Source organism: Magallana gigas, chromosome 8, assembly GCF_963853765.1.
Source record: "Magallana gigas chromosome 8, xbMagGiga1.1, whole genome shotgun sequence".
NCBI lineage: Eukaryota > Metazoa > Mollusca > Bivalvia > Ostreida > Ostreidae > Magallana > Magallana gigas.
This window is the reverse complement of record NC_088860.1, coordinates 10,707,688-10,725,985: the sequence shown is the minus strand read 5'-3', so window position 1 is coordinate 10,725,985 and position 18,298 is coordinate 10,707,688. Positions and strand designations below refer to the sequence as shown.

The 18,298-nt window shown below is 31.5% G+C and overlaps 2 protein-coding genes across 4 annotated transcripts in view; one reads left to right on the top strand and one right to left on the bottom strand.

The window, feature by feature from the left end:
• Positions 1-6,125: 6,125 nt before the first annotated feature.
• Positions 6,126-18,298, bottom strand: part of LOC105342317 (ras-related protein Rab-24) — a 46,541-nt gene continuing 34,368 nt past the window's right edge. For 2 of the 3 annotated variants that reach the window (XM_066069274.1, XM_066069273.1), the window contains exons 2-8: positions 13,687-13,755; positions 13,261-13,407; positions 8,339-8,432; positions 7,981-8,031; positions 7,794-7,871; positions 7,400-7,484; positions 6,126-7,111 (exon numbers count right to left, since the gene is read on the bottom strand). In XM_066069274.1, the coding sequence (XP_065925346.1) occupies positions 7,108-7,111; positions 7,400-7,484; positions 7,794-7,871; positions 7,981-8,031; positions 8,339-8,432; positions 13,261-13,407; positions 13,687-13,755 (528 nt within the window). In that variant the 3' untranslated portion in view covers positions 6,126-7,107. Of the gene's footprint in view, positions 7,112-7,399; positions 7,485-7,793; positions 7,872-7,980; positions 8,032-8,338; positions 8,433-13,260; positions 13,408-13,686; positions 13,756-17,666; positions 17,825-18,298 lie in introns of those variants that run through there. The other variant, XM_066069272.1, reaches the window with a different exon arrangement.
• On the top strand, positions 15,135-17,423 carry LOC136271066 (neuronal acetylcholine receptor subunit beta-3-like). The gene has a single exon (XM_066070168.1). The coding sequence runs from the start codon at positions 15,239-15,241 to the stop codon at positions 16,481-16,483; it is 1,245 nt and encodes a 414-aa protein (XP_065926240.1). The 5' UTR covers positions 15,135-15,238; the 3' UTR covers positions 16,484-17,423.

The following is an 18,298-nucleotide window of genomic DNA, read 5'->3' as shown; positions in this document are numbered from 1 at the left end:
TTCTGAGGAAAGTAAAAAACAGATAACTTTCTGGAAATCGTCTTTAGATATGTTGAATAGAAGGGATATGAAAGTTAAACCAAGTTCTAATCTGGTAGTGTACACCGATGCAAGTGATACTGGTTATGGCGGTTATTGCGTACGGACAGGTAAAACTGTTTCTCATGGTTTATGGGAAGAATCTGAGAGAATTATGAGTTCCACATGGAGAGAATTGGCCGCGATGGATAGAGTTCTTCGGTCATTTGTACAATTTCTCAAAGGCAAGAATATAAAATGGTTTACAGACAACGCAAATGTTGTTTCCATTGTTCAATAAGAGAGTATGAAAAATAATTTACAAGATCTTGCAATGAACATTTTTCAAATTTGTTTAGAATATAAGATTGGCATTGAAATTGAATGGATACCAAGAGAACTCAATGAGCAAGCATATTATTTGAGCAGAATTGTCGACTTTGATGATTGGGGTATCGTGAAAACTGTTTTTGATGGCCTATCACGGGAATGGGGTCCGTATGATATTGATTTATTTGCTTGTGATAACAATGCAAAGGTAGATAAATATTGTTTCAGGTATTGGAATCCTTTTACGTATGCAATTGATGCATTTACTCTTAATTGGACAGGTTGTAATGCATGGATCGTACCGCCATTTTATCTTATTCCAAGAGTTTTGGAGAATTTGAATGAATGCAAAGGATATGGAACATTAGTAGTTCCGCTATGGGAATCATCAGCCTTTTGGCCAATTTTAATTTCTGAAGTTTACAGGTCACATATTGTAGATTGGAAGGATCTTCCAGTAGCAAAGGAGTTTTACACACGTGGTAAACTCGGGTCTGGTATTTTTGGTAAAGAAGATATAAAGTTTAGAATGCTTGCATTTGTTTTTTATTTCAGAGTTTGATTTCAAAATTGTTTTCGGCTGTTTTGAATTCTTCAAAATAAACAAATCTATTTTTTGAATATATTTATTTATTGGGAATTATTTTCCATAAACTTGTATGAGAAATATCAGGAAATTTGCGCTATGTTGTAATAAAGATAAATATTTTATCGTTATGGATTTAACTGAAGTTTCTTCCACCACGTTTGTGGTTTGCCATTTGGCAAGTTTGGTTTTTGATCAAACTGATATTTTAATTTCTGAAGAAAATGTGCTGAATATCTGAGTTAAGCTGATATGTAGATATAAATATATGTAGTTATACATATCCGGTAGATAATTTCAAAGCGAAAAAATATTTATTGGTGTTCCTTTACAAATTTGTTTTTTCAGGTATTTGAAAGAGATTTGATTCAGTTGCCTTCAAAGTTGTGTGAAAAGGTGTATGCACTTTCTGGGATTATGCAAGCGTCACGAGCGGATTCAACTATACACACATATTGTAAAAGTTTCCTGAGATTTAAGAAGTGGGCAAAAGAAAAAGGAATCGAGAAAAGTGAATTATTTCCTTCAAAACCTTTACATGTATCTATTTATTTAGCATGCTTGATTCAACGGGCAAACTCTCCATCCCCTATTGTTGACGCATTCTATGGAATCAAATGGGCTCATGATCTTGTGGGATTCAATTCTCAGTTTGAGAATCAGTTTGTTAAAAACATTATGGAAGGTGGGAAACGTATAGTGGCAAAACCTGTTCAAAAGAAAGAACCAACAACTGTTGAAAATTTACGTTGTATGTATTTGAAACTGTTTGAATGTAATAATCTTTATAATCAAAGAATCATTTGTATGGTCTTGTTGGAAATATGGCAATATTCATCGAATCTAGTATGACTGACAGCTACAAAGATGGTACTATAGTTGTTATAGCAAGAACATTTTCATATCTGTGTCCTGTTTCTAATTTTGAATTGTATCTTCGTTTAGCTGGGATTCAAGACGATTTAGAGGAATATGTTTTTGTGCTATTTCGAAATCGGGAAGTGGTTACCGGTTGCGTAATCGTGAAAAGCCTCTGTCTTACACCAGGGTCCGTGAATTATTCATCGAAGCATTTACAGGAATTGTAGATAACATCTAAGTTTATGGACTTCACAGTTTGCGGTCAGGTGGAGCGACTGCGTCGGTAGTGAGGGGAATTCCGTACAGGATATTCAAGAGACATGGACGTTGGCGTTCGGAATCTGCTATGTATGGATATGTCCAGGATCCGCTTAGTGAACGTTTAAGTGTTTCCAAAAAACTTGGTTTATAATAGTTGTAATCATGTTGTTTATTGATTATATTGTATCTTTTTGTATTGATTTTTCTGAATATATATGAAGTGGGATTACGTTATTATATCCTATATTAATAGTAGCATTAGTTCCCCGTTCTTTATATTTACATAGCTGCAGCGTGTCGTTGCTAATTCCACACAATGTGTTGTTATTTACTATAGTATCATAGTATTCAGCTTTCATTTGGAAAATAATGAATGGATTTAAAGGAGAAATATGATTTCTTTCGTTTGAGGGACGAATTAGACAGAAATCAATTTCTACTTGGTATAATAATGAATTAATTATCCGGAAATATAAGCAGGTTATCATTCGAATACCTGTGTGTCACCTGGTTCTTAAGAACCGGTTTATTAGCAAAGCTATATAAAGAATTGGTCAGGTGTTAAATACCAGTTTAGGACGACACGTACAGCGGAAAGTTTAAATTTTCAGAATTGTTTTATTAAAATAAATAAATCATGTGATCCAACTTTATTCCATAATTATGTATGTGTACATTTAATATGCCAAATATTAAATAGCTGCAGCGTGTCGTTGCTAATTTCACACAAGGTGTTGTTATTTACTAAAGTATCATAGTATTCAACTTTCATTTGGAAAGTAATGAATGGATTTAAAGGAGAATGTCATTTCTCTTTTGTTTACGGCTCTCTTGGCTTTCAATGTGACGTCGCTGTGAACTTAGAGAAATCCTTAACGATTAAAAACATCGATTGCTGAATGAAAAAATGGATCGTGTGCTAAATTTTATATAAAATCTAATTTCTTGTTATTTAGGTTACCTGTTACCACTACTTTGTATTTTCAACAAGAAATACTGTATATACGTTCATAATAAAATCTTAATTTATGAGCAGTTTCTGTTTGTTGCAGTTTTGTTTTTGTTTTTGGCTTTTACCACTTATTTACTGGAAAACAAAGATTGTATAAATTGTTGGTAATTATAACATTGCCATTTTTCTAAAGAATAAATCAAAAGTATCATATTAGAAAATAATGTTTGTACGTGACTGTACGAAAAATAAAGTCTTCGTTACAATTAGGATTCGACGTCTTTAAGCAACCAGAACTCAACTTGTGCCATTCACTTTGTCAAACATGAAATTGTTTTCATAAAATTTCAAGAAACCTGTAATATGAAATCAAGATTATTAAGTGTCATTGTTCATTTAACCTTTCAAGAGCACGAACACTCAGATACTGGGGGCTTCACAAGACTATCAAGAATGATGCATTAAAGAATCTTAATAATTAATGCCCATGGTAAGAGGAAAGAAGGTATTTTACAAATATGAGACAAAAAGGACTTTTAAGGACGATGGTAAGTCTCGAAAAAGGGTAAGAATAGCAATATCATAAGTATTTTCCTCCACAATTAGCTCTATTGTGGGACATCCACGGGGAAAGGTTTACTATATAGCTAGGTATTTGGGGATACTGTTACTCACTACACTGGACAAAATTGCTAACGCACCATTTGAAATTAAACAATATTTACATCCTAGAATTTTTCAAAGATATATTTAATGTTTAAATAAGTCACCTAAATTATAAGTAAGACATTTAAATGTCCAAACGGATAAATGGATGCAATGTTAACCGAAGCGTGACTCTTCTTTCAAAATGCTCAAATTGTGCTCACACTTCATTTGGAAAGATAAATCTTGACTTTCTTTTTTGTGATCTTATTATTGATGCATGCATTACTAAAACCTCACAAAAAACCTGACGGGGTATGGCGCGTTTGATCGCAGAAGAGCGTGGCAGGACAGTTGGTATGGTCTCTGCAGAATGCTCCTTTAGTGAGGTTAGAAAAAATGTTAATAATTGTACGATTACCGGTGATATTTGCTAAAACATGACACAGCATGCTTATGAAATAAAAAAAAAATGTCGTTTCAGGTAACCAAAGTGTTTAAAAGGCACTACACGTCAATTGCAAGGTTGTACCGGAAATTTGCGCAAACCGGAAGTGTGAGGTACCGAGCAAGAATTCCAAAGCGTCGCGTAAATACTAGGGGAAAAGACAGACAGATCCCATTTATACGAGCAAATGGAGCCCACACCTGTTATTGATATGTGAATCACATAATGGGGGGGGGGGGGTACCAATGTTTCATAAACAGTACTCAAAGCAACTGGTCAATAAGATTACAACAAATAATGTTTCATTTTATGTATTATTATAAACTGTTAAAATAATATACTAATCAATCTTTGTTGCGTTCAGATTTAAAACAATCAAAGAAGTAGTAGGTGGTGCGTTAGCAATTTTGCCTAGTGTGTATGTGTCGCTGTTCAACGCCAGTATAATACAATAGTGAATCCCTTCTGGTACGTTTTTTTTATTAGGCCTGCAATGAGTGGATGTTTTGACAATTCAAGAGCACTTGTCAAAGAACAAACGGGTGTAACAGACACAGGGACAATATACTTCTGTAGATTTGGATATTTTTTTAGAGCTGTTATTGTTGAAAGGTTTTATGACTTCGTAAAATTTTTTGACCTCTTTGCTTCAAACGATGTACAAGACAAGATGCTAACTGATTAAGGCACCGATGATGACAAGACACATTTCGGGCGACGTTTCTTATGTACAACTGATTGGTAGTTTGAGATAGAACAGGAGACAAATATTTCCGCCAAGCGAACGTGTTTGCTGAAAAAGAGGTTTGCTAAAATTTTCCATTGTCACATCTTATTATTTCCTTAATAACGACATCGATAAATAACCACTTCGTAAACAACCGTTTTTTAGGGTATATGCTTTTAAGTTTCCTCCAAATGACAAAATTAAGGGATTTTATCATGTTTAAAAATCGTCATAGATATCAATAGCCAAATGAAGACCTCAATAATCTTCCAGATTTAGATCATACAGCCAAACAAACAAGACATTCGAAGGATACAAATTTCACGCAAATGGGACCCTTGGGGTCTAAAACAGACGCTTAGATATCAACAACTAGCAAGCTCTTTGAAATATTTTACAATCCTTTATTTGTTTTGTCTGAAAGATACGAAAAGTATAATATAAAACACAGACGTTGTGTTGGTCGCGGATTTTAAGGTGTCGCATAATGAATTTAATCAATCGATTGTAATCAATCGATTGTAACATAGGGTATTCTTAGCCACAAATACATCTTTGATTGACAATTTCATCAAACATTGCATTTTCGTCGTCCTTGGCAAGGACACTTTATGGGGGTTTCTTATCAAAAGAGAAGGACATTTGCAATAGGCTTTATCTTTATGGTAAACCAAGGTCATATTTATGAGTTTTGTTGCAGAAAGGTTTTTCACAAATGGAAGTTGCATGGATTCTAACCCAAAGAGACCAATTTAGGACAAGATGTTTTGGCAAGTAGGAATATTTTATGAACCATTTCCTGAATAGCTTTATTATATTTGGTTGGGTAATACAAAATTTGATGTTGATATTGATTGAATTTATCGAATGAACTTCTTTAAATTGCTCACAGAAATTGGATAATTTTCTTCAAATGTATAACACAATTCGTTTCATATAACAGTTGACACATTTAAAATAGTTTGGACAACTTGAATCAGGCAATATTGTTTTCAATTTCTTTAATTTACGAGCTTTATCGTCATTTGGTATTGACCAATTTGGAAATACAAAATAACCGCACAGAGTACAAAGACCTTGTATATTTCTCTGTTACCGGATACCGGAATCTGTGTCTAGTATTGATCAATAAAAACAGCTTGTTCGGTACTTTCCGTCCAGTGAAGTTGAACTTGCCCAAATGACCTTGGTTGAAAATCATGACACACCTTTAGGTCATTAACAATCTGTGTGAAAAAATGGATTTTAATGTTACTCCGTAAGAAAGACAGGGACCGAACACAAACACAGACAAACAGACGGTCAAGGCAATTCTTATATATCTTCATCAGTCAACTTTGTTTGAAGGGGTATAAAACCACATATAAATGATATAAAATAGTTAACTTAACAAAATGACTATTAAATAGCCTTAGATCGATATTATTTCACAAAACAACATATTATGGCAATAATGCAACACACATAATACATACATATTTTTGACGCCAATTAAATGGCATTTGATCATAACAGTCATACAAATTTGTCAACAAATTAACAATCTATAACAATTGACAAACATAACGAGATGAAAGATAACATAAATAAGGTTGCCCAAAAGAATCAATTAATCATATCATTATATGCATTTGATTTACATTATGTTTTTTTTAAAAATTGAAATTCAAACTATCAATAATACATATTACACTTTAAAGACTATAAAGAATTCTAAATCATAAAGGAATATCAAGAATAACTTAAAGATATTGATTTGTTCAAAAATAGCATAAATGGAAAAATCTAAGCAGCGATCTCTAAATTTTTTTTTACGCTCAATTCATTTAAAATAAAAAGATTTTTTCCTTCTTAACACCAAATGTAGTTGTTTAAAAGTTCATTATTAAATAAGAACATAAATTAATAATGTATATTTGTAAAAATGTTTTTTTATCTTACCAAAAATGCTGATATATTATAAACCTTTGAAAATAGAAGTTGTTAACATAATTGTCGATTTCATGGTGTGCGTGACACCATGTCTATAGCTTTCATTTCACAACTCATTTCGGTGGATGATTACGTCAAGCAATAAGCCTGACATCAACAACAGCGGAAATACATTTTTCTACAAGCAGTGATATTTGACAAAAAGAATGTTCAGCAATACCCTGGCGTGCTATGAAGAGACACCACACAATCTGACAAGGCTTTCATCTACCCAAACATCCGCTTAATGATCACTCATGTGCACGTTTATAATTACCCAATACACTTTCAGAGCTTTCTATAAACTTTCACCTGCAATTAGATTTGGGTTTAATGAAAAAATAATCACAATATAAACACGATTAATGATATCTACATCTAAAACAGGAAAATAGCAATAAATGTAAAACCCCAGAGGATGTATTCCAACGATATCGGTAATTTTGAAAAAGAAATTTAGACGAGTTTTCGATTGAAATTCTTACGTATACATTATATACGTGAATATATATATAACGGGAAATTGAAAAACCTGATGTATATAAACTTGTAAGTCTTTTAAGTAAGCGTTTAAATTATTTTTTGAACGTGTATTCTTACCGTTTAAAACAAGAACCCAGCGCGCAGGATGAAGTTGTTCCTTTCTCTTGAGATTTACCTATATGAAAGGCTTGTTTGGTATCGTCTGTGGAGAGAAAACCCCCAAAATAAAAGACTAGCCTTAATAAAATGATTACAAAACAATTTATTTATCATTGGGAAATAACAAAATATTAACAAAATAAAGTCGTCCCGTTATAAAATGTAGCTCTGTTTAAAAGTGTCTGGCTGGGTAGTCTAAATTACAGGGAAAAGACTTGCATGCGGTGGCTCTTTCATTACCAACATAATAATTTGTCATTGCTGAACACAAATTTAGCACACAATGCAAAATCCTTCAAATTAAAATTCAGTATAAGTATACACCATAAACAGAACAATAAAATAGCAATACCTTCTTGTTTCGGTTGATTTTCCGGATAACTATGCATATTTCTAACATAATCTTCTCCTATTCGTTGAAATACTGCTTCTACAAAAATAAAATTAAATTGAATTTTTCCCACGTTGATAGAATTTGTATCAAATCTCATTCAAAGAGCAAAAAGAAGAATTAATTTATCACCATCGTTTTGCCTTACCTACATTTTCACCAGTTAAACTTGAAGTTTCAAAGTGTTCCGTTCGCAAGTCTAAAAAATATTCGTCCAACAGTCAGTTTAAAATATACAAAGTACAATGCTTAAAAGAGCTATCAAACAATACTCACTAACACACAATCACACATACAGTGTATCATAGAGTGTGAAACTTGAACATTAATTTACCTGTTTTCGATCATTAATATTCAATACCTTGATGCATGTGTGAGTGTACGTATATATCCAAATATCTCGAAAAGCATATCAATTTATTATCATTGTAATTCATTTTTCAGGTAACTCCATCTCTATAATATCTAGAACTGTTTTTATAGTTCTTGTTGTGGTAGATACGTACCATGTGCTATTATCTCAGCTTTATGCCGTGGTACGGCTCTCGTGTCATTGTCGATTAAATCTTTCTTTGTACCGCATAAATAAATGCGACAATGCTGAAATTATTTTTTTTCAATAAAATGAATTTCACAAGAGAAAATGATTCTTAAGTTTACATATACATATATACTTTTTTAAAAAACCGAAAGATTTCCTTGATATACATATATATACAATATATATTTGAGCTTTATTTGCTTTTTAAATTTGGTGAAAAAAAAACACCTTTATAAAGTAAATCTGCAAGTAAGTAATAAATATTTAAGACTAAAACAAAGCATAAAATTTATTGAAATGCACATGAATTTATAATTTATGCATGGCAAAAATAAAATAATTTTGTTTAAATGAGAGCTATTAATATTGCGTATCAACAAGAATATAACAAACGGAGGGTCAAAAAACATATTTCTGTCATTTGATAAGTATATCATAAACTTTCTATAAAATTCCAACATGTTTGAAAACATGGGTAATCACAGATTACAAAGCTCACCGAGACGAGGCATCACCCTTATGAGGCATCACCTTTATGAGACCACCGTTATCATATTATATGAAAATCATACTTTATGATCTTGGATATTCATTGACACTGTTTTGACACAATATTGTATATCATCTGTTAAAAAACTGTATGATAATCATATGTTCATTTCATACGGTATTATAAGATACAATGTTTATCAATACAATTATATAAAATACAATATTGCATCCTACCATACTTACAATATATATATCATATAATACAATAAAATACCGTAATAAACAGTGATAAAATATGATATTGTAACATATGATATTACATTGTATTATGTTATACATTTGATCACATATTACAATATCAAAATATATAATACATTATAGTATTATATGATACGATATCAAAAAATTAATACATCATAATATTGTTACATATGATATAACATTGTATAATGTAGTATTTTATTGTATTGTATGATACTTTATCGTATTTTGTTACATAATATGATATATTTTACTTCATCGCATGAAATTGTATAATTTGATACAATTTCGCATCAAATTATACAATTTCATGCGATGAAGTAAAATATTATATAATACAATATTAAATTATATACATATTGTATCATATGATAAAAAATATATATTACAATATCATATAATACAATTTCATGTGATATAAACCAATATCATATTATACAATATCAGATGATACAATATTATAAAATATTACAATATCATATAATAAAATTTCATGTGATATTATACTATATTATAGAAACCAATATCATATTTTACAATATCGCATCAGACGATACAATATTATATATTGCAATATCATATGTAACAGTATCATGTGATAAAATAATAAATTAACAATACATAATTCTACTTATTATACAACATTGTATCATAATATACAATATTATATATAACAATATCATGATACAATATCGTATTTTAAGATATAAAAAAAATTGATACAATATCATATCGCATCATATACTTTTTACAATATAACATTATATTATAGTGTATCATATTTAACAATAGTGTATCATATCATACAATACTATATCACAGAAATCATGTTATTTCATTTAACAAAATACACATCTATCTATCAAACAGGTTTGAGTGAGGTAGGAGATTTTTTTTGGCATCCTTGATAATGGAGATCAGGCTCTGCATCTGAAACTACCTCTGTGTTTCATTCATAATATCGTTAAATCAATCATGCAAGCTATTAACTATAAAATATGTGACCTGTTCCAAAAAAATAAACCTCATCCAGCATCCAAACCTATGGCTGTGATTCAGCATTCAAGCCTGTCAGGTGTATCAGTATCATAAGACGCATCATCCATGCGAGTTTGGTGAAGTCAGGACCAGTAATAACTATGATATCATCATAAGAGGGCACCTGTTTCAAAAATTTTAACCAGCAATTAAAACCTTAACCTCCTCCAGCATCCGAAACCTATGGCTCAGATTCAGCATCCATGCCTGTCAGGTGCATCAGTATCATAAGATGCATCATCCATGCAAGTTTGGTGACGTCAGGACTGGAAATAACTAAGATATATTTTTTAAAATCCTTGATAATGGAGATCAAGGTCTGCATCTGAAGCTACCTCTGCGATTCATTCATATTATAGTTTAATCAACTATGCAAGTTTGAAATAGTACTATTATCTATTAAACATGTGACCTGTTCCAAAAAATTTAACCTCATCCAGCATCCGAGACCTATGGCTCAGATTCAGCATTCAAGCCTGTCAGGTGCATCAGTATCATAAGATGCATCATCCATGCAAGTTTGGTGAAATTAGGACAAGTAGTAACTAAGATATCATTATCAGAGGGTACCTGTTTCAAAAACTTTAACTAGCTTTCAAAAAATTAACTCTTCCAGCATCCGAAACCTATGGCTCAGATTCAGCATTCATACCTGTCAGGTGCATCAGTATCATAAGGCGCATCATCCGTGCAAGTTTGGTGAAGTTAGGACCAGTAGTAACTAGAACTGTTCTAATGGGACTAATACCCCCGCAAGGCTAATTTCAAATGGGACATATAATTGAATTGAATAATAAAGGTTTGGAGAACATACAAATGAAAAAACCTCTAGAATTGTAAAAAAAAATTAGTTAACAAAGAAAAATTAAAATCAAAATGATCAGAATAACCCCTCCCTTTGCAGTAAATGGAAATACAGGTAGCCAAGCAATGCTCTTCTGTTGATAAAACTTTGAATATCTTTCTAATAAGAGTCTTGATAGATGCAGTTAGTTGTTTCAAATTTTCCTCACTTTCTCCTATGGTACAATGGAACTCCACATCAGAAAATTGATCTCATAGGGCTATGATTTTCTTTTATGAGCTTGTTAACTTTAATAAACCCCCAAATCTTTATCATAATTACCATACTATGGAAAAATATGTAAAAAAGAAAATTTAATATTACAAACAATTTTAAAATTGCCAAAACACTACAATCATATCAGTAATTTTAAATTTCATTTAAATTAATGCCCTATAGGGTCACTTCAATTTACTTGACTAATAAATTTAAACAACTTTACTTGACTAATAAATTTAATCAACGTCTAAAAATACTTCTTTTTTAATAGTGATATTATTTATTTCCTTATAAAGATAGAAGCTTTTGGTTTACATGAAACAGTTTTAAAATAGCCCCAAAACCACTGCCCATTTTACAGATAATCAATTTTCCTTAAACACATGCTCCATCTAAACCATGGCTCAGATAATAGGGGCTAAATGAATTCAGCCACACTTGTCTTTGATGTTCTTATTAGCTCCTAAGAATTTATCATTAACAAACAAAAATTTTGCATTGTCAGATATAGAATACTTATAAAAATAAATTTAGTTAAGACATAAAGACAAAAAACCTCCATCTGGATGTATCTATATGAATTTATTTTAGAGTGTTTTAATAGTATTAATTAATTCATAAAATCTGTAAGGATTACCTCCCTTACTTTTCAACATCAGTGTACATGAATAGAATAAGGAAAATGAAAACTGTCATAAAATCATTAAATCTTGTCTGATCTTAAAACAAATTGCAGGTGCACATCTTCATATAGTGATCAACATATGTACAAATTTTCAGACTGTTCCATACAGAAGTAAAAATTTTTATAGGGGGGACAAAGTTGCGTCTACAGACAGACGGACAGACGGACATACAGACAGACGGACAGACGGAAAGGGTGAATCCAATACACCCCCTTAACTTCGTTTGCAGGGGTATAACTAAGATATCATCATAAGAGGGCACCTGCAACAAAAACTTTAACCAGCTCTAAAAACCTTAACCTCCTCCAGCATTCGAAACATATTGCTCAGATTTAGCATTCAAGCCTGTCTAATGCATCAGTATCATAAGACACACCATCCATGAAGTAAGGTGAAGTAATGACAAGCAGTAACTTAGATATTGCTATCAAAGGGCACCTGCAACAAAAACTTTAACCTGCTCAAAAAACCTTAACCTCCTCCAGCATCTGAAATGTAGAACCCCTATTCAGCATCCAAGTCTTTCAAGTCCATAAGTAGGTCCAGATGATCATTCATGCAAGTTTGGTAAAGATAGGACAAGTAATAGCTTAGATACAGGACATGCAACAAAAACTTTAACCAGGTCCGGACGCCGAAGCCGACGCCGGGGGTATAGCATAAGCTCCCCTTGACTTCGTCTCGGTGAGCTAAAAATTGTTGTTCTTATTATTTAAAAGTTAATCATAATTTTAAAGAATCGTAATATATTATCTTCTATTAGAATAAACATATCTTAGAACCTCATATGAATATAAGTTTAAAAAGAGAACATTATTTCCATTTTTAAGGGGAATTACCTTTTGTTTTAACACACACGGAAGCTCTTCATTGTTGCTTAGTAATGCTATGTAACAGATTTGGTTGAATTGGCTAGATAGTTTACTCCAAAGAGTCAAAAGAATGTTTATATTACATGTATATTGTAATATGTTAATTATTGTAAACTGATGGGCTGTTTTGCTTAAGGTTGGATTTCTGAATAAATAAATAATTGTTTCATAGTAAACAGGAAAGATCACTTGAGCCCTAAGACAAAAATAATATACTCTTGAAGGATGAAAAAATCCCCTCCCTGGGACGTGGTGCTAAATCTTATGAAAACTACCAAGCATTTGAATCATCGTGTAAAAAAAATATATTTAATGCCTGGATATCTATGGCATATAATTACAGCAAAATTGAGAAAGAGGTTATGAAACTGACCAAAACAAATTTTAGATCAAAGTTTAGATTTTTGCCATCCGCAGTAAAAACTAGTTTTTTTTTAATCTAAGAAAGACGTTCATGTTTACTTTTAAGACTTACCTGTTCGTTTTCTTGAAGTTCTCCAACCCAGTACCTAATTTTATCAAAACTTGTTCTTTCAGTAAGGTCGTAACACAGTATGGCTGCACGAGCGCCTCTGTAATATATTTTAGTCAAAGGTTGGTACTGTTCGCTACCGTCCGTGTCCTATTAGTAAATAGAGAATAAAAAACATATTAATTAAATCAATTAATGAATCAACAAATTAAACGATAATATCAATAAATAACGTCTGTGTTTGTGATGTTTAACATCCGGCAGTGGAATGATTAGGCAATTTTTTTAGTATTTAGAAAAATTAAACTTCACCTCAAAATGTAAATAATTTAAAAAAAGATATCAAAAAATAATTTTAAAACTGGCACTAGTAATCATCAATAGAATTAAAAGTCTAATCAAATATTTATATTTATAACAAAGACTTACCCATATATTGAGAGTTACTCTTTTTCCAAGAGCTTCAATCTTCTTTGAAACAAAAGCAGCGCCAATCGTCTACAAGCATAAAACATATCGTAAATCTAAAATGTTCACAAAATAAAATTCCCGATTAAACCAAAACTCGTTGTTATCCATTTATAAGTGTCGCTGACAATTTCCACTCATACTTTAAAACTTGTGAGACGATTTAATACTGAAATAATATCTTTAGTGATATTTAAAATGCTGTATACAAACAAAGAAATTAAAATGTAAGATCAACAGTCTACAGAAAACAATTTATTTTTCCACAAACAACTCAGATTTTTGTTTACAAAAAGAACAATAAAATCAATATTCATTAATATTTAACGATATCGCAACAAAGCTTTAAAGTTAAAAAAAAACCCTCAATAACAACAAAATATCGCTTTTAAAAACTTTGGACTTTAAATATATGCTTCCATTTTAGATTTTATATATTTTTAGAATCTACAGTATTGTTTATTATCATGTCAACAATAAACCATGCCTATATTCCTACTTAACTCGAGACGTATTGATTGAGACAAAAAAAGTTGAATTACTTTTCGATTTGTTTTTCACAGAATTGCATTTACTTATTCTCTTGTTGGTTCTTTTAGTTCTTTAATTCTTAACAAAAATCCAGAGGCTTAGATGCACCCGTAGTGGAGTTCAACACATACATTATAGAGACATACTAATTTTAGACTTTCTTAATTACTGTTTCATGTGAATAACAAAGCTAATGCTCTGTATTAAAAAAGCTTAATCTTCAGGTCGTAACAATAAAATATTTATACGAAATCGAAAAACTCAATCTTAAATTTTAACTGATTTCCAGCAGTTCTACTGGTATCTCTTTTAAAATGTTGTTCTAAGAGTATAACTGGAAATTGATAAATGAATAAAAATAAAAAAACCCCAAGTAATTCAAATGCTGAAGCATAAGGTAATCATGGTGTTTAATGTTGCATTTAAATCATCTTATACATGTATCTCTCTGATTACTTTGACAACAATAGATCTGAGTCACATCCTATGGAAACTTAATTTTGATAACCATAATCCAGGAATCATTGATCTTCTTAACGATCTGATTATAAGATTTATATAAAATGTTCTATTTTTTAAAACATTGAAATATCTTGAGCACCCTAAAGAATTCTAAGAAATTAATAATGCTTAATGCAAAATATAAACCAATAATCTATGATAAATATTGATAAGCTTTTATTGAAGGTTTTGGCTGTAATGAGAAACTTTTATTTTTAGCACCATAGTTTAACACGGTTAGAACAAACGCATTAAACTCATTAACCTGAGTCTATAGTATCTAAAGATTTAATTAATTCTTGTTCATCATAACAATAAGAACAATTATAGGGAGCAATCTAACGATGAATTAGATTGGATTCAATACGTGGTGTCATTTTAATGTATGAAAGAAAGACGTATTGATTAACTGCTAGCTATATATTTCATACAAAAAAAAATCCAGCTGCTTTATTCTAGGATCGGCATCAAAGTAGGTAAGATGTCAGAATTCCGAATATCCCTGTTCCTGTGTTTAATTGTAATCAGCTTTTTCTCGGATATTTCGTGTGAAGATTATAACGATGTTGTAAACTTAACAAATAAAGTATTGCAAGGATATTCCAATTCTATAATTCCTCGGAAAAATCAGAGCGAAGTGATCAAGCTAGACATGGAATTTAGCCTGAAGGCTCTGAATAAATTTGACGTCGTGGACGGTAAATTGACCATGGTAACTGCAATCGCTTTGAAGTGGAAAGACGAGATGTTAAATTGGAATCCATCCACAGACAAAAACATCAAGGGACTGAATGTACCACTTTCTCACATTTGGACACCAAACCTATATCTTCTGAACTGCGCTGAAGAGTTTCTGATCTACAAAGGGGACCCAAATACTAAAGAAGTTGAGATTGAGAGCAATGGGCAGACGCGATTGTTTTTCATGGAAGTCCTTACCACGACATGTGCAACAGATATAACTTACTATCCAAATGATGTTCACCGTTGTAAAATACATCTGTCCACCTTGACGTCTGCTGCAAAACTTAAAATGGGGCTTGCTAAAGTGGACATTGTAGACTTCGAAACTAACGGTAAATGGAAAATATTGGGTATAAAGTCGGAGGTAGAGCTGCTAGAGGGGAAAAATATAGAACGTGTGGTGATATCCATAACTTTGGAAAGACGAATGCTGTTTGACATAATAAGCATTGAGTTTCCAGTTGTATTTCTGGGGCTGGTGAACGCCATTGTATTCAAACTTCCTGTCGACAGTGGGGAACGAATGTCATTTGCAATGACAGTTTTTCTGAGCTTCGCTGTGTATATGACGCTTATTGCTGACAAAATACCACAGACCAGCAACAGAACCTCTGTATTCTGCATGTATCTGATCAGCATGCTTACCTACAGTACTTTGATCACTTTTGCTACAACATATAGCATCAACTGTCATCATACTCAAACGAGCCCAAGGTTGAACGTTGGCGGATGGCTGCATAAAGTATGGGAAGCGATTCGAAAAACCACACGAAATACCTCAAAGAAATACCGCGTTGAAGATCTCAGTCCAACCCCTTGCATGAATTCTAAAGCAAAGGACAAATCATCAACAACAGCAGAGACAACGCCTGATAAATCCACAACCAAAACCCAACATATTGACAATTTTTTCTTTATTTTCTTTGTCTTCTATTTTGTCGCTTCAACATCCATTGTATTTATTTTGATTCTTTGCCGATAGAAAAGAACACATGACGGCTATATACAGTGTATATTCAAAATCAATATCAACAAAAAGTAAATGCACTGTTGTGCGTCAATTTAATTTGCAGAGAGTAAAGAAATATATTGGAGTGTATGTTTAGCTACAAAAGGTTTTTTCCCCTGTTTAAAGACCTTAAGAAAAACAGATGGAAAATGATACTAAAAACTAGCCTTGGTGATCAAAACAAAAACTAATATATATATAAGCATGATTTAATGTTTTGGTTTTTTTGTTAATTACTTATCTTTCTGATATACGGTACAAGAAGCCTACTTATTGTATGGATATCATGTTTACGTTTAATTGATTTGTTTGATGTAATTAAAAAGCATCTGTATTCCTCGATAAAAGTCTTCGATACTTGATTATGTAGGTTCTGAGTATAAATTACGGAAACTATCAATGTCAAATAAACATTACTCAATATGCTAGAACACGTTTTGTTTTGTTTAAACGTAAGGCTATGTTACATAGTTTCTTTGTGTTGTTTCCCTCAATGTTTTAAAAAGACATCTTCAGTCCGACATAAATAAAAAAAAAACCCATTAAAACACATTATAATGATAGAATGGAACTTAAATGTCCTCTTTAAGTAAACACAAAGTCGCCTGAATATTGATGGAATGGTAGAATTTCATCCTTAAAATATCCTATGATTAGTACAATATGGACAATAAGATCAAAAGCTGGTATTTGTCGTTATCTTCGTGTTATTTTTATCAAGTACAATACGCTATATTGATATATTTGCATCACTGAACATAACTAATCAAATATGTGCTTTGATGATTGTTTTTTATCAAATCACATTCAAGAAAAGGAACTTTAAAAATCATTTGACAAAATACATATAAATACATATTTTTAAAAAGTAGACAAACTTAAATTTGTTTTCTCCAAAAAACCTATCCACAAGGGGGGCGTAAAACAAAGAAATTGTTTACCGTGGACTAAGAAGATGTACAAGTTTAAATAAGATGCAGCAACCTAACGGGTAAAGCCAAGAAAACAAGGTAACAACCTGTTCCAGAAATAGTTTGTATTTTGGGTACAATCAAAACCATGTCAACGATAATATATAGATATTGTAAATTGTAAGAACAAATAATTATCTACTCTAAAAAGGACGATAACCAAAATCATATCGATAAAGACGTACGGTTGAAGGAATCTCCATAAATGTATAATGCAGAAATCTTGTAACCAAGCATGTCTTCCCTGCATAAGTTTCACCGAGGATGGTCAACTTTAACGCGAAATCAGTCTCCAAGCTATTTGCAGAAGTCATCATAAACAATCAAGTTGAAGATAGAAAATAGACGAACAAAAAAAAATTTCCATTCTAGGCTCTTTTGAGTTTTTTTGTAATAAGATGTGGTAAAAAAAAATTAGATTTTTTTCCTTCGACATGTTCGAAATATCCATGAAAATTGAAAAACAACTTTGTACTTCTATTATGTGTTATATTCTGTAAGTTAATTTTAGCGGCATATTTCTTAAGGGCACTTTTTAGAGTTATATATTCACATAGGTAATTGTTTGTAGATATCAGACTCTCTTTGATTTCGTTTATTGGTTTGAATCCATTTGAATTGAATAAATCATTCACGTACTTAAAACCGCTTTTAATCCAATTTGAAAAAAAAGACTGTTTTTCCTTTATACGTTATATTTCTATTGAACCATATATTATGAAACTGGATATTCTCTCGATCAGTGTTTTTACATTCATTAAAAGCGCATATTACTTCCTTATAAAAATGTGGGAGGTATTTGATATTTAGGTCTTGT

Excerpts from the sequence above, each read along its gene's own strand:
- LOC136271066 (XM_066070168.1), top strand. The coding sequence starts at position 15,239 with ATGTCAGAATTCCGAATATCCCTGTTCCTGTGTTTAATTGTAATCAGC.